Below are 25,865 nucleotides of genomic sequence, written 5' to 3'. Positions count from 1 at the left end.
AGGTAGCTACAAAAAATATCTTGTGATTAGAACAGCTTTGTGCCATTCAGAAGAAAGGGCCCATCTTAATTATTCACGTACTCCATACCGAAATACCCAAGAAACTCAACCTGCAACATATTTATTCTCATAATCATCCATTCTCAAATAGAATAGGGAAGTGTAACAAAGCTCAATTTATGGTAGAAAACTAAAGTAACAGAATGAATCAGAGAACTCATGCCTCATTTCTCAATTTCCAAGATTGCTTCCTACATGCATTTGTCTTAAGAAATTCTTCCTGGCATTATCCAGATTACCTAGTTTGAGCCTTCATGTAACACAGACATAGGAATTTGTGAAAGTATTAAATCTTGATGTTAAAGTTTCCTTTTATGACATCAAAGCCTTTGTGCCCCCAGAAAATAGTTGAGGCTGTGACCATCCATAATTTAAAGGCTGATATTTCAGGTAGGAATTTATATATATATTTAATCTCTGCTTTTTTGATCCTTTTATTTAAGAAGCTATTTTACAATATCTTACTTCTCTTTCAGGACCTTACTTTTAAGAATATTAAAAGTAATCTTTTAGTAACCCTAGAAAATGGGCCTTAGACCCAGTAGCAGATGCAAGGATTCTCCAGCACTCAATGAGATTACTTTTGGAAGTCTGGCTCATGCAACTGAGGCGCCAATCATTTCCAGACATAATATCATATATTACAAACACACCAGGGAGAAATATCCAAATAACTAATGCGGGAAAAATTGAACACAAGTTTCTTACTGATCTCCATTTATAAAACAATGACAACATGGGGAAACAACAACTGCTGTGAAGAAATTGCATGTTTTAAACAGCTGAGGTATTTTTCATGGTTCTTTCAGCACATTATTTCATCAGATTCAGGAATGAACTTTAACCATGGTAGTGTCACAGACAAATCTGTTCTGAATGTTGGTTGAGAGCAGATTTACTTGCTTTGTCTGTGCATAACACTGATTCCAACCTGGTCTTTGTGGCTCATTGTGATTGCTAGTGAAAAACCACACAAGTGCTAAATAACCAGGTTCTCTCTTTTTGCCTACTTACCTACTAACCAGGTTCTCTCTTCAGCCTACTTCTGTGTTACAAGATCTACATCTTAAAAAGCATATAGCACAAGAACGCTGTTCTAGTATTGAAATTTTGAAGAAAAACAGGGTTGGATTGGGTTTGGTTTTTAAGTTATTCTCTTGTAAACCAGAGCGTAGCACAAAGCTGAAAGTCTTCTACACTGAACTTTTAACGTGAAAGTCTCACTGATAGAGAATAAATTTGATGTCCAGTTTAAGTCACTTAACAGTAGTAAACACAACTTCAATTCTTTTAAATACAAATAGACAACAGACAGTATTTTTAAGTAAACAAAGGAAATCGTAATGCTTTATATTTTAACATGACTTTCTGTGAGTGGAAACTTCAACAAATATCTGCCATTGATGCTCTTACCTGTGGATGATTCTTCCAAACCTCGTATACAACTCTCAGGACATGGAGTTTCCCCTCATCACTTTCAGCAAGTACTTTGAATACTTCGTGAAACCTTTAAAGAAATATAAGTAGTCAATGGAGGGGTCAGGATCAGGGCAATGAAGCAGGAGACACATAGTAAGTGGTTTAGATGGTCCCAACATTTTCTTTTGGCCAATCTGCAACAATTCTGGAAAGGCTACCCCCTGACAAATAGTACTGTCCTGAGTTTAAAAGGTTGCAGAGACAAGACAACTCCTAAAAGCAATGTAACCCTGCCTCAGGGACAAACTTACTCCTCAAAGCTAGGCTACAGTTCTCATGCTTTTAAATGCAGGAGAGAACTCTGCTGCTCGGTGTGCTTATCTGTATGCAGGCAGAGTGAAATTTGCTGCTTTTTGTGCCTTGGACTTTGCCTATTGATAGGTGTTTCCACAACCGTAGACCATTATTCAATCTCCCCCCTACTGAGGAAAGCACTGAGAGCATCTACTTCAGTAGAGTTAAGCTGACTCCTATGTCAGTATTCACAGCCCAGTTTATGTAACGTAGCTATAAAGTTTAAATGGCTCTTTTTGACCTTATGGATATCACTGTTGATATGCAGCAGTGAAACCACTATAGCTCTGAATACACAGAGTCCTGCTTCTTATGTTACTGACTGTAGGCTAGTGACCATCGTTTGTTATAAACCATCATCATAAATCTTCCACGTGCAGACAAAAATCAAGCTGTTATATTTGTAAAGTATATAAAGTTGTATAAATAGGAAAATAATTCAGTAAGACACATGGCCACCTCTTTCCTACTGAGAGACTTTAACAGCATCAAGTATGCAGTGTCGAAAATAAGTTATTTTCATCTCATTTTGCTTAAACAGTTGCAGTAAATCCTCTAGAAGTTAAAGCATGTCTTTAAAAGCATGCACTCCAAAAATATTCTAGAATAAATTTTATATTGCTTAGGTATATTTAAGAAGTTGTGGGTTGATTTTTTTAATTTTTTTTTTTTTTTAAAAACCAAAACCACCGACTTAACTGATTTTGAGTCATACTGGTTGTTGCAACACACTGTAGAAGACATGATACTGTCATGGGAGGTATGCAGTCACTCAACATGAAGCAATATCACTTGCTCCTCAGGACACTCAGCAAATGATTAATTTTAAAATGAACTAATCTACCAGCTGTTCCTTCTCTGTGATGCTCCAAAGTACATTATGCTTGTGAACTCACAGATGAAGCCAGCCAAAGGGGTTTAGGAAAGGTTCCCCCCATGCATATGCTATATGGCTTTGTACATTTAAATATGCATCAGTCTTTGGAATACAGAATACACAGCAAAGAAACAAACCACCTGATCCACTCTAAGGTGACTTCCCAGCACTTCAGCTACTAGTAGCATAATGTGCTGTTGGACAGTTAAGGAAGAATAGGTAAGGCTTGATATGAGAGAAAAAAAAAGCAAGGCAAACTACAGTAAGTACATTTTAAAGCCAGCTGCAGCAGTACTCCTCTCCCATTATTCTTTGGGGCCTTCTAAACATAAAATTCATTAGCATCACAAAGCAGTCAAGCACTTGCAAGCACCTCCAGGACAGGCAATAAGCTATCTGCTGCACTGTGACCATTTTCAGCTCCAACTTTTCTTCCAGTCAGGTAACAGCTCTTTGTCTCATGGACTTTGTAAGTCTAAATAAAGTTCAGTAATGCAAATGACACTGAAAACAGAGAACCCATGGCTTGAGCAATAACTTTCCTCTTTCAAAGGAAAGTATAGACTGCCTCATTTGTTTGATTTAGAAACTATCATAAAGAGGATGTAATAGATTTGCAAGTAGCTAATCCGGACACTAGCTAGGATATTTTTCATTACACAGTGGGTGTTTCTCAAGACTTTGCAATAGTATGCACAAAGAATCATAACACACCACACCTGTTAGATTACTTAAGACTTCCTATTAATTCTCTTTATATTTTAGGTAGATTAAGTTTTCAGAATTAGGAGTCACATACAGAAATATCTACACACTTAATGAGTTGATGAACTGCCACACAAATGATCTCCCCCGTTTGTTTTGTTTTGTTTTTTTTAAACCAACTAACCTGCATGTTATTGATCGATTTTAACACAACAGCACAACCCAACAGCAGTATGCTTGTGCAGGCAACTAACTCATAGCACAATACCTTTTGTTAGTAACAAAAGAGAGGTGAGAGCTGGGTTGAAGGACATCTTTGTAGGCTACAATGAAGGGTACAAGGGGATTTATTTCTGCTCAATTTCAGGAGTAACATTTGCATTTGAGAGCGCTACAAAGATTTTTGGTTTTTTATTTCAATAACAGACATTTACAACATTCTCCACTGCACAGATGTACATTTCCTCTCACACTTTCTGCCAACATTAAACTCCAGGAAAGACCTAATTGCTTCTGTGCAGTGACTGAGTACCAAACAGTCTCTATTTTAGAACCCCTACAGGGCTACTGGTAGAATCATAGACATTCAAGGATGTACTCAGTCATGCTCAGATGAAGAACACTGATATGCCCAGATGTGACAACAGGAAAACCCCAAACTGATATGTACCTTTATACTTGCAAGAGACTTAAAGTAGACAGAATCCTCACCCTAATGCAATCAACATGCTTAAGATGTGTATGGTCTTGTTAATAACTCCATTCAGCTATGTAACCTAGTTTTCACATTACCTTCCTTTTAGTAGTGTTACTGCTTCTGGCCAAAACACATCATCACATCACATTGTGCAGCATCTAAAATGTTACTGAAACCTGTAGATGAGTTATTTTATCAGGCACTTCACTGTCAGAATGAAATGGTTCTGTAAGCCCCAAAATAATGCACATACCACACTTACTTAGCCAGAGCACTGAAGGAGTGGCTGAAAGACTTTGCAGCTAGATGGAGCAGAGTCTGTACAAAAACTTCTATTTTCAAAGGATTGAAGGTGAATCCTTCATCTGCAAGTTATTTAAAGTTAAAACAATAAGTACTTCAAGTAGAGGTTTTAAGTTGCTCTAGAATCTTTAAAGATAATTTTTGTAAAAAGAATTAAAACAATAAATTAAGTTTCAGCGACTGGATTTTGCAAGGCTGAACAGGGAGTTAGTAAATATATTCTAAAAGGTGCAGATCTTGGGACTTCCATCTGTCATGGAGAAAACATGTAGAAATAGTTCCAGGTTAATGAGAAATAGCAGCAGAGAGACAGCTATGCTAGTGGCATCTAACAGCACTGATGGAGAGAAGCAGGAAATAACAGCTGAAGATGCTGCAGAAGTCTGCATTGGGTTGGAGACAAGGCAGGCCATAGAGCATGGGAAAGGGGGAATGGATGAGAAGAGAGGAAGCTGCAGATGATTATAATACAGAGGTTGGGTATTTGTAATGGTTGGGGAAGGGGGGCACCAATTGTGCATAGGGGATGTAGGACACTTGAGGTGAATGGTTCTGAATCCCCTGGACACTGCTGTAGACCTGCTGGCAACAACGGGTAAAAAAAGGAACATCAATTACTATGTGGTCTTTATAGCAAATCAAGGAAAACAATACTGGCTCTCAAGCAAAAAAAGGCTCACTGCTGCTCTGTGCCTGAATAACAGAACACTTACAAGTATTGCAGTATTACCCAAACTGTCCCTATGTTTTAAAGATCACTCCTCAAACCCATAGCTCACACTCCTTTCAGACCCCAAGAGCACACTGGCTTTGGAAATCGAGCATTAGGTGTGGCTGGACCAACAGCAAAGCTGGAAAGAACTTGAGCAAAGTCCTATTGTGAGAATGCCAGTTTCATTTAGATCTAGGGAAAGCTAAGATAGCCCGAGTGCTACCTTTAACTGCTATGGGACTATATCAACAGGAAGCAAGCTCTTAAGTAGGGCAAAGGCACTGGATCTTCAGGACAAAGTTGACACCATGAAATGAGCTCTAATGCTGAAGGCAAAGGAAAACGTTAAAAATCCTTCATGCCACCTCTGTGGATAATTAGCAGAACCCACATCAAGGGCCAGGTTGCTTCTATTAACTAGAACAGACCTGTCTCTGTACATGACAAGAACAGAAGAAACACTAACAATTGTATGTTACTTCCATTTATTGTTAAACTGAAACCAACTATTAGAAAGGAAAGCATACAGTTCAATTAGCAGCAGAAACCATAACTACAGGACAGCAAAATGGTTTAGATGCAAAACTAATGATAACCTTGCAATGCCTAATATCAGATGTCCTTACCATCGTCATCATCCTTATTTGGATTAGGCACATCTTTTAAAATGCTGAAGATTTCATCGTTACTGGCCTTATTTTTAATTGCAATCGTTAAACAGAGTGCTACAGTATACCCAGGAAGAGACCCTAAATGAAAACAGAAAGTTCATATAATCCTTTTCAAGTCTAGGATGGAATGAATATTTTTACATCAGCGTGTTTCTCAGAGAAGCATGTACACTTCCCAGCTACCCCCAAAACTTGCTGCTCCCAATACCACTGTCCAAATGACCATTCCATAAAATTCATCAACTGGTTTCCTATTTTTCACAAATTCAAGCCCTTTTCTAGCACCTTCAGAGTTGAGGGGGGAATAACCCCCCTGATTAAAACTCCATTCTAATTTCCATCAGCTTCTTGAAAATACAATACTTACCTGCATTTTCTCACTTATCTCTGCCTTTGATAATGACAGATCCTTCACATGATTTGCTGCCTCTCTGCTTGCGTCATTAAACCAAATTTGTTCAGTAAAATCTTTTATTGTTAAGTGCCCCATTCATTAAAAAACAAGTCCATATTATCTTTTGCTACATTCATTTCTGCACAGTATTCTGCCTGAATGATGGAAATAAATGAAATTTTCTTTTTTTTTTAGACTCCTGGCAAACCAAAGCAATGCTGTAGCACCTAGACTGCAGTCACCTCAGCATGATTTAACCTCATACAGCTAGACTTTTTTTTATTTTTTAAAAAATGGTTCAAATTAGAAAGATCCAGACATAGCACTAGATCAAAATCAAGCATATTTATTTCAGCTGAGTTCCCCTTTATGAAGTTAAGTGACTTGACACTCAAGCTAGGACATTCCCTTGCTTTGAAACAATTTGCTTGGAATTGAAATTTCAGTAACTGAAATACTTACTATTGCTTTCATCTCCATATTTGTAAATACACACTGGGTTTGCAGGACTGAGGACAGAAAAGCTTGGAGGAACAATGTCTATTATTCGCTGATGGTAGGAAAGCCTACAAAAGTAAGTTTCACAGCAGTAGAATTATAATGGCATATCATCATCAGGGCTGACTGAACTCGCTGATTTAAAGTATTTTTCCTATTTTTTAATTTGGACTGTGCAAAAAAAATAAAATCAAAATGTTTACTCGATGCAATGGTAGTTCCTGACAGATAGCAAGAGCTAACTTAATCAAAACTTTCTAGTAGATGCTTAATACTAGAATTTCATCCTGACACAAGACTAAGATGCTACGGGGACAACTGGTAAAATACTGGTATTAAAAGCGCATGGGGGGGGGAAGAAAAATAAAAAAGATTAAACCAAATGGCTTCATTTTACCTTCTATCTTTCTTACCTTACAAACACTGAAATCCTCTACTAAATTCGCAGTAAAATCAAAAGGAGCCACAAACAAAATGAAATCTTCTTGCAGCACAACAATTTCACACTTCATATACCACCCCACACCCCCCCCCCCTTTCCACAATCATTAGCCCACCCCTGACAGCTGTTGTGCTTTTGCAGCTTCTTTTTAAGGTCCATGAGAAATGGAGATGCCCAGAACAATCAAGATACTTATTTATCTTAAACTAGGGATATAATAAACCCCCCTATTTCTGTGAATAACCACTGTTTTCCAGCAAATTACCTGAACTCTTTTTCCTTCCCTGCCTGCCCTATTATCAACTCTTTTTACCTATCCCCAAGCAGAAAAAGTAAAGCCGCCTTACTTTGTACCTAGAAGGATGTCACCTCCACTTGCTCCACCTATTTGTCCCCCAGTCCACTAGGAAAAGCAGTGCCCTACAACAGATACACTAGAACAAAACTGAGCAAGACAACAGAACAGACTTAACTTTTTTAGATAAACTGAGAAAATACATATGCTTAATACAAGAGCCACATTAAAAGGAATACATCGTTACCTGGAAGCAATGGCCAAACTTCAATTTAACGTAACTACAAAAGCAAGACGTTTGGAAGTCTTACTTACCTCATGCATTTTTCCAAAACCTCTCTCACAAATTTGGATTTGGGCTTCTCAAGGTCCTGAGTAAGACAGTCTGACCTAACAAAGGAAAAAACAAACAAACAAACAAAAACAACCCAAAAAACCCCACACACAATCATTTCTAATAAATGTATTTGTGTTCTAATCTGTTTTGGTCTGATACAACAGGTAGGGAACATTCACTGGATAATCACAATTCATAAAATCATTCAGGTTGGAAAGAATCTCAGGAGGCTACATACACCAACTTCCTGCTCAAAGCATGGTCAACAATGAATTCAAACCAGATCACTCAGGGTTTTGTCCAATCAGTTCTGAAAACCTCCAAGGATGGAGATGCCACAACCTCTCTGGGCCCCTGCTCTAGTGCTTATCCTCACAATGAAATATTTTGCTTTATATTCAGATGGAACCTCCCCTGTTTGAATTTATGGCCACTGTCTCTCATCCTCCTGTCATGCACCTCAGTAAGGAGACTGGCCCCATCCTCTCAGTAACCTCCTCGTAGGTATTAGAAGGCTGCTATTAGGTCCCTCTGAAGCCTTCTTTTCTCCAGGCTGAACAAGCACAGTTCTCAACCTCTCCTCATAGAGCATGTGCTGCAGCCCCCTGACCAGCTTGGTGGCCCTCTGATTAACTCCCACCAGTTTCTCAATGTCTGTCTTGTATTGGGGGGGCCAAAACTGGACACAGTACTCTAGATGAGGTCTAACAAGTGCCAAGTAAAGGGGAATAATCACTTCCCTCAATCTACTGGATGCACTCCTGTTGACACTGCCTAGGACACTGTTTGGCCTTTGTCACTGGCAAGTCACACTACTGGCTTTTGTTTAGCCTATTGTCCAGCAGGATCCCCAAGTCCTTTTCAGCAGAGCTGCTTCCCAGCCAGTCAGTCCCCCACCTGCACCATTGCAGGGGGTTAGTTCATTCCAAGTACAGGACTCTGCATTTGTCCTTGTAGAATTTTGGGAGGTTCCTCTCAGGACATTTCTCCAGCCTGAATAGGTCCCTCTGAATGACAGCCCTATCCTCAAGCATATCAACTGCACCCCCAAATGTAATGTTGTCTGCAAGCTTGATGAGGGTGCATTCTGTCTCCTCCAGGTCATTGATAAAGATCTTAAACAGGACAGGTCCCAGGATTGACCCCTATAGCACTCCACTTGTAACCAGGCTCCAGGTAGAGTACAAACCATTAACCACTACCCTCTGAGCCTGACAAACCAGACAGGTTTTCATCCATCTAGACCATAACAATCCAATTTGGATACAAGGATTCTGTAGGAGACCACGTAAAAAGCTTTTCTAAAGTCAAGGTGGATGACATTCACTGCTCTCCCCTCATCCACAAATTTAGTCCTTTCATACAAGGCGATGAGGTTGGTCAGGCATAATTTACCCTTGGTAAACCCATACTGACTGTTCCCAGTCACCTTCTTATCCCTTGTGCTCAGAAATGCGTTCCAAGAGGACTTGCTCCATGATTTTCCCAGGGACCAAAGTGAGACTGACAGGCTTATAGTTCCACAGATTGTTCTGTTGGCCTTTTTTGAAAATGGGTGCAACATTTACCTTTCTCTAATTATCAGGGACCTCTCCTGATCTACACAGCCTTTCAAAGACAATAGAGGGCAGCTTCACAATGAAATTGGCCAGCTCTCCCAGCACCCTCAGGTGCATCCCATCTGGTCCCATGAATTTGTATGGGTTGAGATTTCTCAAGAGATTCCCAACTTGATCCTCTTCCACTACTGGTAATTCTTCTCCTCCTTGAACACTATCTCTAAGCACAGAGACTCAGGAGACCATGTCTGTGAAGACTGAGGCAAAATAGGCATTGAGTACCTTAGCTATCTCTGTTGTCACTAAATCACCTGCCCCATTCAGCTGCAGGCCTGCATTTTTCTTGTTTATGCTTTTACTGATAATGTAGCAGCAGAAGCTCTCATTGCCCTTTATGTCCTTTGCAAATCTCAATTCAAGTTGAGCTTTGGCTTTCCTAATACCATCCCTGCATGCCCAGGCAATGTTTCTAAATTCCTCCTTCGTAGACTGTCCTTGCTTCCACCTCCTGTGCACATCCTTTTGCACTGGACCTCAGTTATGATCTCCCGGATTAGCCAAGCTGGCCTACTTGGTTTCCTGAGTATCAGGATAGACCATTCATGTACTTGGAGGAGGGTGTCCTTAAAGACCTGGTAGCTCTTTGGAGTTCCTTTGCCCTTCAGAGCTGTCTCTCATGGGATCCTCCCTACCAGTTCCCTGAATAAGACCACATCTGCTCTCCTGAAGTCTAGGGTCTGTACTCTGCTACTCTCCTTCCTCACTCCCCTCAGGATCTTGAGCTCCACTATTGCATGGTCACTACAGCCAAGGCTGCCACTGATTATCACATCCTCAACCAGTTCTTTCTTGTTAGTGAATAGCAGATTCAGCTGTGTGTCACTCCTGGTTGGCCCATCCAGCACCTGTGTCAAGAAGTTATTCCTGACACCCTCCAAAAATCTCCTTGACTACTTGCATCCCTCTGTGTTGCCCTTCCAGCAGATGTCAGGGAGGTTTAAGTCCTCCATAAAGAACAGGGTCTGTGATCCAGAGAATTCCTCCAGTTGTTTAAAGATGACTGATCACTTTCTAACCCTGATCAGGTAGTTTGTAACTCCCACCATGATGTCACCCTCACTGGCCTCTCCTCTCATCTTGACCAACAAGCTCTCAATCAGCCTGTTGCCCATTCCATAGAAGAGGTCTATGTATTCAATCTGGTCCTTCACATAGAGGGCAACTCCCCTCCTCTTCTTCCCTGCCTGTCTTTTTTGAAGAGTCTGAATCCATCCATTACAGAACTGTGGTTATATGAACTCTCCCACCACAGCTCAGCTACTCATCGCAGTTCTTCATCTGCACAGAGCTCTAGCACTTTGTTTCCCAGGCTGTGTGCATTTGTGCACAGGCACTTGAAGGGGGCCCTTTCATCCTGCTTTATCCTTCCAAGTGCTTTCTCGTTCCCATCACCTCGCCCCATGTACTTTCCACCCCATTTTCCATTCCCTCATGTCACTTCATGGTATGAACTTCATCACCCAACATACCTAGTTGAAAGCCATTCTCACCAGGTTGGCAAGCCTGTTGGCAAAGATGCTCTTGCCTCACCTTGTCAGATGGATCCTGGCTCTCCTTAGCAATCCTTATTCCTCAGAGGGACCCACAGTCATAAAAACCAAAGTGCTGCCTGCAACACCAGCCATGCAGCCAGCTGTTAACTCACAAAATGCATCCACTCCTCATGTAGGCTTGAGAATACCACTCGTGTCCTTCACCTTTGTCCCCAGAGCTCTGTAGTTACTCTCGATATATTCCAGGTCTCCCCTGGCAGTGTTATTGGTGCCCACATGGATGAGCAGCAAGAGGTAATAGTCCAAGGGCCAGACAAGTCTTAACAGTCTCTCCACAACCATCCTGGATATGGGCCCTTAGCAAAAAACAAACCTTCCATGACAGCACGTCTGGTCAGCAGATGGGTGCCTCCATCCCCTGCAGAAAGGGATCTCCAACCATTATCATCCACTGCTTCCTCCTGGTGCTAATGCACAATTCATGCCCAACTGGCTCTGAAGCCTCCTTTACAGAGCCTGTTCCTCTGCATTAGTTATTACAGGACTGTACTGATCCTATAAGTTCAGATCTAAGGGCAGAGAAGGAGCCTTTCTCCTGCTCCAGAAGTTACAAGTCTCCAGCCTCCCCCATCTTGGCTATCTCCATCCACCACTGGTTTAAGTGTAGCTTCTTGCTGTCCCTTCTTCCTTGCACTATGTGGCTCAGGCTCTGGTCTTTGCAAGGTCTCTGCGCAGACCCTGTTGATCCGTTTGCCTTCCCTAATACTACAACAGCCTGCTCACCTCCTTACACAGCTCCTTTACCTGGCAACTCTGCTTTTTGACCAGAGCACACCTCCCACAAGCAAAACCACCACTACCTCCTGCTTCAGGCAATTCCTGCAGCCCCAGACCTTGACAGTGACATTCTTCCTCTAAAGCTCCATCTGGAACAAGGCTTTTAATTTATCAGGGGTGTTGTTTCCAACCAGTGCTGGGGACAGAGCCCTGTGGCACATCACCACCATTGCTGTACAGCCCCACACTGTCTGGAGCTCCCTGGTGTGCTGACTGCCCTGCTAACTGCTTCTGTTTTCTGTACTCTGGGAGCTGCATTTCTGCTTACCAGCTAAACAGGCATCACCCACAGCAGCTGACCAGCAGATTACTCCCTAGTCAGCAAACTGTTTTAGACTTTCATGTTTTACAGTGTACACAATTTGAAGATAAGGAGCCAGTCTATCACTATTTCCTTATTGGCCATTAGCAATCTTAGGAATCCCTTCTTCATAAGGTAACTTTTTGAATGGCTTCTCCGAAAAATTAAAGCAGTGTTTGCTCTGTTGGTTAGACTGCTTTCCTGAGGAAACAAAGCTTGTATGATTTCACTATGTTCCTCCCTCCAAACAATTTTTGGGTTCTTAGCTGATATTAAATACATTTCAGAGAAAGAGAAGTCTCAGAGACAGTTATATTCTTAAAAGTTTTGTGAAAACTGGCAGCTTGGTAGAGAGATATCCACACCTGTTCCCAACAAGGGGAATGCAGGCAATGAAAAAACAGCTATTTGGAGGCTCCCACTTGGTCAGTCAACATAAACAAACTTGATAAGCAGCAAACACACAACTCCTAATTGGCACAACGCAGGGGACATAAGTAAATCTGAAGTAATGCATCACATATAGGGCTGCACCCCTCTTCCCAGGGACACCTAGGCACGTTGGCTATGGGATGCAGGTATGGTAGCAGGCTGCAGAAGTTAGACTGTAGGGAGGACTAAGCCCCCAAGTAATCTTTCTTTATATGTGGGAGCAGGACAGGATGGGAGAAAGCAGAAGGCATGGTACCTGGAATACAAGGCTTTGGGAAAGCTATGGTTAGGCACTGAGGGGGTGCAGGGAGCTCCTGCTAGAAGCCAAAAGATTAAGATTCAGGGGGAGGGTGGGGGGTGTCATGTTAGGATGGCACTCAGAGAGTGAGGTTACACATATGAATGCAGGGAGCCAAAGGGAAGGAGAGTCAAGGCAAATTACTGATAAGTAGGAGAACCCTTCTGAAAAGCTTGCAAACAACTGACTGAGGCGATAAGGACAAAAATCTACAAGCAAATCAGGTTTCCACTGTTTACAGAACACAGTACTGCTTGGATATTCATTACAGAAAACTGGGATTGTTTTTATAGTGACTAAAGGTTACCAACCTTGTCTACCAAGTAATGGTAGTAAACAGGTGTGGGGGGAGGGGTCAAAAGTGTTAGTGGAAAACAGTTAACAAAACCACTATGTTGTGACATTTGCTGGATAAGTTTGAAGGTTTAAGTTCTGATGGGAGACAGAGACTGACTTACCAATCTTCCCAGCTCCAACGGAACTGAAAGTTACTCAGGTGGTGGGAAAACCAGTTAATAAACCTTTTTTAAAAGAAAGCTCTATTAAATACCAGAACTGCAAAGAAAAACAACAAACAAACAAAAAAATCCCCACAAACCTCCTAATTGACAAGTAGAATATATCTATAAGAAAATCTCAAAGATAAGCCCAAACTCTCCAATCTGTAGTCATTAATGCATTAAACAGACATCGATATTGACTCATACAAAAAGACTGAATTGAGAGTCAAAAGCCAGCCTTTATGGATGAATGTGCAGTCTCTCTTGTTCTGGTGCATATATGAGACTAATGACTTACTAAAATAAGCAGTGAAAAAAAACTTAGTGCAAGTCTACAGGTTTTTACATTTTTGCACAGTAATTTTAGTTCTACATAATGCAGACCACTCAAACCACAGAAACACCACTGCTCTTTTCCAGCTAGCCAACCTTCCCATAAACCCACTTCCAACCCTTTCCTTCCTCAGGCCAATAGGGAGGAGAAAGTAGTACATAACAGAAGGGAGTATGGATGTGGAAGAGTTGTCATAGTTTTTATAGCTGCACTGTATAGCTAATCACACTAGTGACTTGAAGGAAAGAGTTTCTGGGGGAAGAAAGGCAAGGTCAGTCCATCCCTTACCTTCTCTTCAGATGGCTCAAGTCTAGAGCCCCAAAAACATTTTGTACAGAACCAAACTGTTTATCAAGGATTTCATATGATCCTTTTAAAAAATACATCAATATCCAATGCACAAGAAAAATGAGAAACATTTTCTGTTGTCCCCAAAATATATACTTACCTGTCTATACATGTAGTATTCATTGTATCCAAGCGCATGTAAAGCATTTCTGTGGCTTGTGCAAGCTGAAAGTTTCTTATTAAAGTTAACAGAGAAGCATTTGAAATCGTAAGTTACTCTCAATTTTTCAGAGATGATTTCATCAACTCTCTACTGACAGCTCCCTGTCTCTATATCATGACTTACCCCATTTTGAAAAGGCCACAGGAATAAATAAATAATGAAGCATGCAGTTTTCTCCAATAAGTAACATCTATTCTCTAATCCAAGTCTGGGTTTCTTCCATTAATTACAGTGAGACCATTAGCTGCTTTTACTGGAAGCCAGAATCCCCACCATGAGACAACAAAAACTGCACACTAATGATATGAATGGACATCAACCTTGTTATGGACCACATTTTTATGATCTCACAGTTTTAGCTTCACATGCTCCTGTTGCTGCCTAATCAACGGACCATCTTTGCTCATCATTAACAGCTCAAGAAAGTACGTCCACACTGGCCTGACCCAAAGACCATGGCCAGCTAACCCTGATCCTTTGTTGCTGCATCCCTATTGATACTTAGTGCAAGCAGGTTCCCAAAATTTTAGGGATAGTCTCAGTGAGAGTTTAGACTATGTGGTTACAATCACTGGGTGATTTCAAGCAGTAGAATAAAAATTTGGGAATGGAATTACCAGTAGGTATGTCTGTTAGTCCTCCATTCTCAGCAACTAGCTCAGACACAATCTAAAACTACAATGAAAAGGGGCCAATGCAACACTCAGAATTAGCTAGGAGCTGATACTTCCTTCCTCACCATTAGCTACTCTCTGACCTGAGAGATTATTATTGACTTTATGAATACTCCTAGTCCATTTCAGTGCAAACTCAAACAGGTTAATTTAAACTATCTACTACACTTTGCAATGAAATGGACTAGGAGCACTCGTACTGCTGTTACAACAAAAGATTTAAGAAATTAATAATTTCCTTTCCTTTTCCAGGTTTTAATGTGACTATAACCATGCCACAAGCTGCCCTGATGTAAAAACAGGGCTCAGAATCATGCAAGTTATTTATTCCATCCCTTGGATACAAGAGGGCTCCTCAAAAAGATCTGGGGAAGAATCGGAACAAGGTCTCTCAGTTTGCCTGGTCTGCAAGCTAAAGAACAGGCTTAGATTTGAATGCAGGCTTTACTTATGACTGTTGAGCTGTGTTATTCCCTCATGTGAGCAGTGTTATTGGCAAAGTTTCATGCAGCTAAATACGGGAATATTACTGCTGACATTTATTGCTATTCCATCTTGTACAGAACAAAAGAAAAAAATACTCCATTTTAAAAAGGCTCTTTAGCAGCATGAAAAGGATACAACTTGTGGTAAAGAGCCAGGCTGGAGTTTGCACAGTTCAATGAGGAGTGCTGTGTACATAACCTCAATATGTGGTGGAGATGGAAGCTGAAACAATTCTGCAAATATTACCTATGTGGGAGAAAAGCACAGAATCAGAACACAGTCAGACTCAGTCTGCACAGTCCTGAACTTGAGAACAGCAATGCACACATTCAGCAATTATATACCAAAACAAGGCCCATTTTATTCTGTCAAACTCATTTTCTGGGAATAAGAGAGGAACTTCAAAAGATAGTGCAAACCCTTCAACATACTAATACAAGCCTCCTTAATTACCCCTATAATTTTAGATTAATGCCATGCATAAGACTAGCATTATGCAAAAATTCTGTTATGTCTAGTAAATACAACAAACAGTGTAGAAATGCGCACTGAGTTATAGCATGAGCTAACGCAATATTATAGCAGAATCTGAGGAAGGAAGGAAGCAAGCAAGCTAGCTGAATTCATCTGCTCCTGACCTAGGAAAGTATTAAATGAAAGATAAGCATTTAACATGAAAAACCAGTTGCGTGAAAGTGACATCTGTACCTTTCTTATAGCACTGCATTTACTTTACTCCCACCTAAAAAGTTATATAAGGGTATTTGCATGTCCGTTAGGCAAAAAACTGCTCCTATCCCCAGGCTACCTGAAAGATCAGGGCACTGATGACATACCCAGACTCTGTAAAGCTTAAGTTCCACGTTCAGTTAAGTTCTAAGTTCTTATGTTGTTTTGATACTTTGGTTTGACAGACACCAATAATACCAAAACATACATCTATGTGGAACTATTAAGAAAAAGAGGCCACACTTCAGAGCTTTTCACACAGACTACAGAGTAGTTACAGAGTAGTATGGAGAACTCTGGGCTTGGCATTATGAACTTTAAAGATATGAGGTCCCACAGGTGATTAATCCTTTCAGTCACCACTACAAGTGGGTTTATTTGAAAAGGGATAGACTGCTTTCAGTTTATATTTACTTCTGCCTTCCAAATAAAGAAAAGTGTTGTTTCAACATTTAGAAAATATTAGTTAGGCTAAATTATATCTATTGCTCTGTGTCCATCTGTAAAGCAAGGGAAATCTCTTAGAGATGTTTATTATATTGTAGTTGAAGGCAATGTATTATCAGCTTGACAGGCCTTACAAGGAAATAGCAATAAGCAAAAGGAATACAAGGCTGCAGAATTCACGTTAAAGTTTAAAACGCTGCAGGTCTGTTGAAAACATTTGTAGACAAGAAATAAAGTTAGTATTCAAAAATAAATTCAAATACTTGGGAGGGAAACCAAGGAAATTAGCAGTTATGCTCAAACAGTTTTTATATCAGATTTCCATTTCTTCTCAGTAAAAGGACAGGCAAGGAAGGAGAGGTGGGGGGTTACCCTCTATGTAAAAAAAATAAAATGGATTGACTGCACAGAGCTGTCTTTGAAAGACAGCGATGAACAGGTTGAGAGCTTATGGGTGAAAATTAGAGGCCAAGCCAACAAAGGAAACCTCGTGGTTGGCGTTTACTACAGGCTGCCCGATCAAGGGGAGGATGTTGACTAAGCGTTCTTCAACTACAGGAAGCATCACACTCGAAGGCTCTGATCCTGCTGGGGGACTTCAACCACGCTGACATCTGCTGGAAAAGCAGCGCAGCAAGCTGCAAGCAGTCTAGGAGACTCTTGGAGAACATCAAGGATAATTTCTTAATCATAGAATCATAGAATGGTTTGGGTTTGAAGGGGCCTTTAAAGATCATCTAGTCCAACCCCCCTGCCCCTTTATATAATATATAAAGTCCCCTTTATGTATTGAAAGGCCACAATAAGGTCTCCCCGGAGCCTTCTCTTCTCCAGGCTGAACAACCCCAACTCTCTCAGCCTGTCTTCATAGGAGAGGTGTTCCAGCCCTCTGACCATTTTCGTGGCCCTCCTCTGGACCCGCTCTAACAGGTCCATGTCTTTCTTGTGCTGGGGGCTCCAGAGCTGGATGCGGTACTCCAGGTGGGGTCTCACGAGAGCGGAGTAGAGGGGGAGAATCACCACCCTCAACCTGCTGGCAATGCTTCTTTTTATGCAGCCGGCTTTTTTAGTGCCCGCTCATGTCCAATTTTTCATCCACCAGTACCCCAAGTCCTTCTCCACAGGGCTGGTGATAGACAGCGAACTTCCAGTTGTTTAATGAATCAGTGCATGGGACCCCCTGGGAAACTGCCCTCAGGGATAAAGGAGCAGAAGGGACCTGGCAGCTCTTTAAGGACGTTTTTCTTGGAGCACAAGAGCTCTAAATTCCCATATGTAAGAAATCAGGCAAGGAAGGCAGGAGACCAGCATGGCTGGGGAAGGACCTCCTGGTTGAGCTGAAGCGCAAGAAGGAAATGCATAGGCAGTGGAAGCAGGGACATGCGTCCTGGGAAGAATATAGGGATGCTGCCCGGGTGTGCAGGGATGGGATCAGGAAAGCTAAGGCACAGCTGGAGCTGAATTTGGCAAGGGATGTGAAGAATCATAAGGAGGGCTTCTACAGGTGTGTTGGCCAGAAAAGGAAGATTAAAGAAAATGTACCCGCCCTGATAAAGAAGACGGGAGATCTAGTGACAACCGACATGGAGAAGGCTGAGGTACTCAACGACTTTTTTTCCTCCCTTTTCACTGGCAATCACTGTTCCCACATCTCTCAAGTCCCTGAACCTCAAGGCAGGGACTGGGGGAACAAAGTCCCTCCCATCGTAGGAAAAGATCAGGTTCAAGACCACCTGAGGAACCTGAACATACACAAGTCCATCAGACCCAAGAGAGGTCTGGGAGTCAGCCTCACCTCTGTGCCCGGTAAGATCATGGAGCAGATCCTCCTGGAAGACATGTCAAAGCATATGGAAGACAGGGAGGTGATTTGAGAAAGCCAACATGGCTTCACCAAGAGTAAATCGTGCCTGACTACTCTAGTGGCCTTCTACGATGGAGTGACTGCATCAGTGGATAAGGGAAGAGCAACTGATGCCCTCTACCTGGACTTCTGTAAGGCCTTTGACACGGTCCCCCACAACATTCTTACTGCTGAATTGGAGAGATATGGATTTGATGGATGGACTGTTAGATGGATAAGGAACTGGCTGGATAGCCACGCCCAAAGAGTCACAGTCAATGCCTCACTGTCCAAATAGAAACCAGTAACGAGTGGTGTCCCTTAGGGGTCCGTACTGGGACTGATACTCTTTAATATCTTCATTAATGACATAGCTAGTGGGATTGAGTGCACCCTCAGCAAGTTTGCGGATGACACCAAGCTGTGTGGTGCAGTTGATACTCTAGAGGGAAGGGATGCCATCCAGAGGGACCTTGACAGGCTGGAGAAGCGGGCCTGTGCGATCCTCATGAAGTTCCACAAGGCCAAGTGCAAGGTCCTGCACCTGGGTCAGGGCAATCCCCAATAACAGTACAGACTGGGTGATGAATGGATTGAGAGCAGTCCTGCAGAGAAGGACTTGGGGATACTGGTGGACAAAAAGCTAGACATGAGCCAGCAGTGTGCGCTTGCAGCCCGGAAAGGCAATCGTATCCTGGGCTGCATGAAAAGAAGTGTGGCCAGCAGGTTGATGGAGGCGATTCTGCCCCTCTACTCCACTCTTGTGAGACCCCACCTGGAGTACTGCATCCAGCTTTGGGGTCCTCAGTATAAGAAAGACATGGACCTGTTAGAGTGGGTCCAGAGGAGGGCCACGAAAATGATCAGAGGGCTGGAACATCACTCCTCTGAGGAAAAGCTGAACAACCTGAAAGGCGGGTTGTTCAGCCTGGAGAAGGCTCCGGGGAGACCTTATTGTGGCCTTTCAATAGATAAAGGGGGCTTATAAGAAAGATGGAGAGAGACTTTTTACCAAAGCCTGTAGTGACAGGACAAGGGGCAATAGTTTAAACTGAAAGAGGGTACGTTTAGATTAGATATTAGGAAGAAATTCTTTACGATGAGGGTGGTAAGACACTGGAAAACAGGCTGCCCAGAGAAGTTGTGGATGCCCCATCCCTGAAAGCGTTCACGGTCAGGTTGGATGGGGCTTTGAGCAACCTGATCAAATGAAAGATGTGTCTGCCCATTGCAGGGGGGTTGGACTAGATGATCTTTAAAGGTCCCTTCCAACTCAAACCATTCTATGATTCTAAGAATCTCATCTATATGAACTTTGGTTATTTTCAGATTTGATGAGTTTCTGAATCAAATAATTTTTCAAGGCCTTTAAGTAGTCTGTTTAATAATGATGTGCGATAACTGTTTTTGGAAGTAATGTGCAACTGAGCATAAAGTAATATTCTGTAAAACAGTTGCACAAACACCTGAAGTTTTATGGTCCCTGAAAGTACTTAGATGTTAACAGCAGAAAAACTTTACTAACTCCAAGATTTCTCTTGACTGAACTTGGAGTACAGAAAGTGTCTCAAGCTGACCAAAACTAAGTTTCAGGGCATTCAGAATATTTGGGGTTTTGTTGCAAAGTTGAATTGTTAATCCCATCTTGATTAAGGTAAGTATTCCACAATCTTATGACTTCTTGCAATTAGCTCTGAATTTCATTTCCAGTTACACTTTTTTAAGTTTTTCACATGACTATTTGCTGTTATTATGGCAATCACTTTTTATCTTTTAACTTTAGACAGGAGTTTTTGAAGCAAGTTTTATACAGCTCTGCATCTTGTTAGCAGTCCACTGAAAGGAGGCAGCAAGAGGAAAACTACATTCCTAATCCCATATATATTTATGGTTATTTAAAATCCTCCAACTTGAAGGAGAAAACATACCACTATTTCACAACAAATGCCTTTCAGGGGCATTGGTATACAATTCATCCAAGTGACTTTGAAGATCACTAAAAAAAGACTAACTTAAGTAACATTTATTCACAAGATCTTTTAAGTACAGTCATCTCCAAGACACTCTAGCACACTGGAGTGATTAACACAGAGAAACATTCAAGAACAGCTTGAGAAATACCACGACTTGGAATGCTGTTGCACCATAAGATCCTGATTCCCAAACAAGGCTCCTAAACATCACATAAATAAATTAATAACAACAACAACAATAATAATAATAATAATAATAATGATAATAAATTCAACTATCTAACCTGTTCAAAGCCATTGCACTTTAAGTCAACAGGATAAGACTGCAGACTCCTGAGTCATACTGTAATTTAATAGATCCATCATGGAGTTAATTGGGGTTTGTTACTTTGGAAATAAAGAGGTTATCTGTAAAACACATACCTCTACTATGTGGTAGTTCAAGGGGATCTTATTATTTCCTGGATAGCTCAACAACTGTGCAGCACTGTAAATTAACAGATGCATTTAGTTTAAACTGAAACACAGCAAAAATGATGTAGATACTAAACAGACATGAAATATTTAATTCTTTGCAAGAGTTTACCCTTATGAAGCAGGTAAAATAAGCAGACCTCAAAGACTGAAATCGTCTATTTATCCACAGAACACATACAAAAAACCTGGCACAAGCTCTTAGCAGTACCTGAACCATGGTTCGGAGAAACACATTTCATCTACATACCCAAGCAATGCTTAAAGACAGACTGCTAAACAAAACACACAGTTTTACGTAAACCCTCACAGTGACCTGTGATGCTGTCATCTGTCCACTAAAGGACAAACTACATTGGTATATCAGGAAAAATAATTAAAAAAAAAATCCAAACAATAGATTTGCTTTCCAGTCATTCTCAACCCATCAAACTAATGGGCTACAGAAGACATAACAGTGTTACAAATGAATTGATTAAAAGATACAGCATCACCCATTATTTATAAAAAGCAAAAAATGCTATTTTTCAAATTTTAGCTCTCTAGCACTTCTTATAACCTCCCTCTAGTCTTACTTTCTTTGGAGAAATAAAGAAGTCTCCTCCATTAACTTCAACAGCACTGGATTTCTAGTCTCTGCCAAGTCAAAAAGCTGTAACCAAAAACCTACAACACATATCCGCACCAAAAACACTATTCCTGCCTAATTTTTGCACAGTATACCAAGTTTGCTGGCTCTTACTTGGGAGCACAAGAGAGCTAAATATCTGTGGTAAATTATCTGGGTTACCAGTTACCCATATCAGATATTATTTCAGCAGAAATGAAGAAATCTAACTGGACTGTTGCCTGGCAGCAAAAAGAATTGCAAGAGAAGTGTTAAGATTGGCCTCAATGGAAAATTAATAGGAATGTCTGGGTGTGAAAGCACCAGAAAGAAGAGAGGGAAGGAAGGCCCTGAGTACATCCCCCCCCAAGGTTTTGTTGCTGGACTGTGGTGGGTTAGCCTTGGCTAACAGCCAACACCACACACACACCCTGCCCCACCCCACCCCCAGCTGCTCACTCACCCCCCTCTCCCACAAGATGGGGAGAAAACCAAAGGAAGATGAAAAGACTCATGGATCAAGATAATGACAGTTTAATAGGGAGAGCAAAAGCTGCACATGCAAGCAAAGCAAAATAAGGATTTCATTCGCTACTTCCCATTGGCAGGAGGATGTCCAGCCGCTTCCTGGAAAGCGGAGCCTTAGCATATGTAATGGCTGCTTGGGGAAAACAAATGCCATAACCATGAACGTCTCCCCCTTCCTCCTCCTTTTCCCAAACTTTTATTGCTGAGCACAATGTCATAGGGTACGGACTATCCCTTTGGTCGGTTGGGGTCAGCTGTCCTGGCTGTGTCCCCTCCCAGCCTCTTGCCTACCCCCAGCCTACTTGCTGAGGGGGCAGTAACAGAGAAGGCCTTGACACTGTGCAAGCACTGCTCAGCAATAGCTAAAACATTGGTGTGTTATCAACACTATTTTGGTCACAAATCCAAAGCACAGCACCATACGGACTGCTATGAAGAAAATTAACTCCATCCCAGCCAGACCCATTACGTGGCCTTAAAATAATGACTTAGAAGAATGCTCAGCAGAGGTTCCCCCCAACCTTTTTTCCCTGGGAGCTGCTTTTAAGCTGAGGTTCTTGCACCTGGCCCTGCATGAGCTACACTGCAGTTGTGTTGCGGCTATGCCTACACCTGAGCTTTTACCTCCCTGATTCTGACCCACTGACTCGACCTCAGCCCTGCCTCATCACTACAGACTTGCCTGGTGATCACCGGACTGTGCTTGACCCTGGTTATCATCATGGACCCGCTCTGCTCTTGATTGGGTCCTGAGGGACTGCACCCTGTCAGTGCGGCCACTGCCCTGCCTGTGCTGGGGTCACCCTCGGCTCCCCTTTCCTTGCAGGGCACCCTACCCTTGTGGCTCCCTGACAGGCTATAAGAGCATATGTTAATGTCACCTAGATTTACAGGTCATCAAGATCCTAGCACACCTCTACCTGCAACTTATCAGGATACCAAACTTGGGGAAAGGAAGGGCAGCCTAAAAGAAGTGATAGCCCACATCCAGACTAAAAGATTCAAGCCATTAAGAGATAATGGTGGGAAGATAGAAGAGGGTAGGAGCCATAAGACACACAGATAAGGAGATACAGAACAGAAACAGTGAGCAAATCCTACTGACTCTCAGAGGTGTCCAACACAGGATGGAAAGACAAAAGATTGCAACTACTTGTCAACTCCTTAAGCATACAAAAAGGCCCCAAACCAACACACAGTTGCCAAATGAAGAACAACCCAGGAGACATAAGGAGGACTCAGTAGCTGGTGGGAATCCCTTGTCCTTGTCGATTCAAGTCATCTTGAACAGATTACCTAGATACAGCCATCTTGGTGCCCGACTGCTGGACAGACCACTTGGGACTCACTCATGTTTTGATGCCTGAGAGGGTGAGCGTGAATGAGCTTTACTTCAGTTTTATTTTAAAATTAAACCATCTTCCCTCCCCATAAGGTCTCTCATTGGGATTTGCTACATTGTTGCAACATCATTTCCTACAGCTGCATAGAACTTTAAATAATAAACTTTGTTGACACTGTACTGGCTCCCATGCAGACCTAGCTCAATTATCTCTTCCATATAATTACAAAAAGAGGAAAAAAGAATGGGATGAAGAAGAAACAGGAGCAACAGGAAACTTCCAGACAGAGCCAGTTCAACACTCGCTGTGCTTGTGCTAGAAAGCACGGTACAAACACATTGAGAGTCTCTGCAGCACTGCAAAGAGTGGGTCTGTGCCATCCTCTGTAGAGAAATCCTGGATAATCCAGGATGCAATCATCAGGGTGCCTCAGCCCTACTGAATTACATGAACAATCCATGATCAGGATACTCCAGCCTCACATTATTCCAGATAACAGTGTCAACCATAGTTCACCGAACACTTCAGGAAATGCTGAATTTCAAACTTTTACTTAAATGTTGTTGGGCTTTGAAGGTCCCTGATGTTAGGGGAAGCCATGATTGTATATAAACAGTGCCGGGAACCCATAACAATAAGCAGCATCCTACCAAGTCTTTCTCTCTTTCCAGTGGGATTTGATGATGCAGTGGAGGTTTTCTTCTATTACAAATCTTTCAACAGAATGACTGCCAGGCATGACAGGGCCCTATTAAAATGGAATCAAGATTGATGAAAGATCACTGTAGAGAAACACAGTTTTTTTAATACGCGCACACATACACATATATATAAATAAAAGTAAAACTTGACGGATTGAATTAGGCACTCATGGAGATTTAACATCAGCAAGTTTTAGAGTCAACAGCTAAAAGACAGGCTTCAAACTTCAGTACAAAGTTACCAAATACAACATTATCATAAGATTTTGGATTTTTGTACCAGATTTGTACATGAATCATGTAAAAATCTTATAAACAAATAGCCAGCTATGATTTCAACTGCACCCATATTTACAATGAAACAGTTTTGGTGCTGTTTATAGTTTGTTAATTTCACGTACAAGATTTAAGTACTTCTATATTTAGGCAGCTGGGACCATGCTAAACAATTGACGTTTTGCACCTTTTGCTTCTTCAAGTTACACAGAATTATTATACGTCGGGAGTGTATTAATACACGCTTCATCTTTTCCAGTTACAGCACAGATCAGAGTGATCTGGGAACTGACAATGCAGCCTGCTCTAGTTGCAAAGTGAAAACATTGCAGCTTTAATCATCTCAGTGTTCTGTCTTTATGCTGGTTACAAAAGCATAGTTTAATAGCTAGCTTAACAAACATGCTTTACTTCATAATTAGTCCACAGCGTGGCTTAGTTGTATATTCACTGTCTCTTACTATGCATCAGCTGATGCAAGAACTCAAGCTGCAAGAACTTGATTGCATACCAGTACCTTATTATCCTTTACAGCCTTGTAAAACTAGACCCAAAGCATCACAAACCCACATTTATATAGCAAGTGCAATACTTGCAAAATCTCACTGTAAAACTAAAGAACTATCAAGGTATAAAGCATGCAAGAGTGAGTATAGGCCATACTGGTAGAGGAGCGGTGTTGCATGTTAAAGGGAGCACAGATGCAAATCAGATCAACAAGCTAAACATGTAAATAAGTAACAGAACCCTGACGGATTGAAATTCCAGGCCTAAACAGGGAAAAGATGTAGTATTTGACTACGTGAATGACGGTGACAGCAACACAGGCTATAACATGCCAAGTAAAAAATACGCTACTGCATTTTTTCATTTTACATACTTAGCTTCAAAAAGGGTGTTATGAATAGAAGCTAAAAGGGGCAGCTAAAAAGTTCCATTTTTGAGGGTGGCACAGAGACTATTTAAAGTTACTGCGCAGCAAATGCATACTATTTGCTGAGAGAGACTTGCAAAGAGGCAAAAAGGAAATCAGACATGCTAAACAGTAGTACAAGAGAGGTTAGCAAAAGGAATCCTGAAAGCTGAAGTTGTGTCTAGATGAAGACATGCCAACAAGTGATTACCCACCGAAGAGTTCACGGAACTTGAGAATGAAATAGCTGACCTATTAATTGGGGTGCATATCCTCTCATTCAAAATCAACCTGCTGTCTAATCAACTAAGATGATATCAATTGTAAAGGTCTTTCAGGAAACTGCAAACCAGCAAGGCTGACTTCCATATTGGGCAAATTATTGAAAACTATTAAAAAAATAGTAGCATTAGTAGGCATAAGCATAAATGCTGTTTGGGGAAGAGGCAGCACAGCTTTTGTAAAGTCAGGCCTCTCAAACTCATTGGAGCTCTCTGACGAAGTCAACAATCGTGTGTAGATATGAGAAACGTGGCTGACAGCCTAGCTGGATCTTCAAAAGGCTTTCATGTAAACTAAGCAACCACACTATAAGAGGAATATATAAGAGGGTCACCAGGAGAACCCCGCAGGAATCTATCCAGGGACCTGTGCCATTCAGCAGATCCATAAATTATCTGGAAAGGAAGCAGGCATTGGATATGAAAAAGCTTGCAGATGCTATTTTTAAATAACTTGGTAACAACAAGGGCCATCCATGAAAAATCGCAGATTAAAAAAAA

The 25,865-nt window shown here is 41.5% G+C and overlaps 1 protein-coding gene across 6 annotated transcripts in view; it reads right to left on the bottom strand.

The window, feature by feature from the left end:
* LOC128136118 (nuclear cap-binding protein subunit 1-like) overlaps positions 1–25,865 on the bottom strand; it is a 58,980-nt gene that overhangs the window by 21,783 nt on the left and 11,332 nt on the right. For 4 of the 6 annotated variants that reach the window (XM_052775262.1, XM_052775264.1, XM_052775265.1 and 1 more), the window contains 10 exons: positions 23,844–23,941; positions 20,665–20,728; positions 15,385–15,495; positions 14,027–14,091; positions 13,203–13,265; positions 7,743–7,817; positions 6,655–6,758; positions 5,754–5,876; positions 4,375–4,477; positions 1,474–1,567 (listed from right to left, as the gene is read on the bottom strand). In XM_052775262.1, coding sequence (XP_052631222.1) covers positions 1,474–1,567; positions 4,375–4,477; positions 5,754–5,876; positions 6,655–6,758; positions 7,743–7,817; positions 13,203–13,265; positions 14,027–14,091; positions 15,385–15,495; positions 20,665–20,728; positions 23,844–23,941 — 900 coding nt within the window. The remainder of the gene's footprint in view (positions 1–1,473; positions 1,568–4,374; positions 4,478–5,753; positions 5,877–6,654; positions 6,759–7,742; positions 7,818–13,202; positions 13,266–14,026; positions 14,092–15,384; positions 15,496–20,664; positions 20,729–23,843; positions 23,942–25,865) is intronic. The other 2 variants (XM_052775267.1, XM_052775263.1) reach the window with 2 other exon arrangements.

The sequence above is a fragment of the Harpia harpyja genome, chromosome W (genome assembly GCF_026419915.1).
Source record: "Harpia harpyja isolate bHarHar1 chromosome W, bHarHar1 primary haplotype, whole genome shotgun sequence".
Classification (NCBI taxonomy): domain Eukaryota; kingdom Metazoa; phylum Chordata; class Aves; order Accipitriformes; family Accipitridae; genus Harpia; species Harpia harpyja.
Note: the sequence above shows the minus strand (reverse complement) of the source record. Positions and strands in the feature narration are given on the sequence as shown.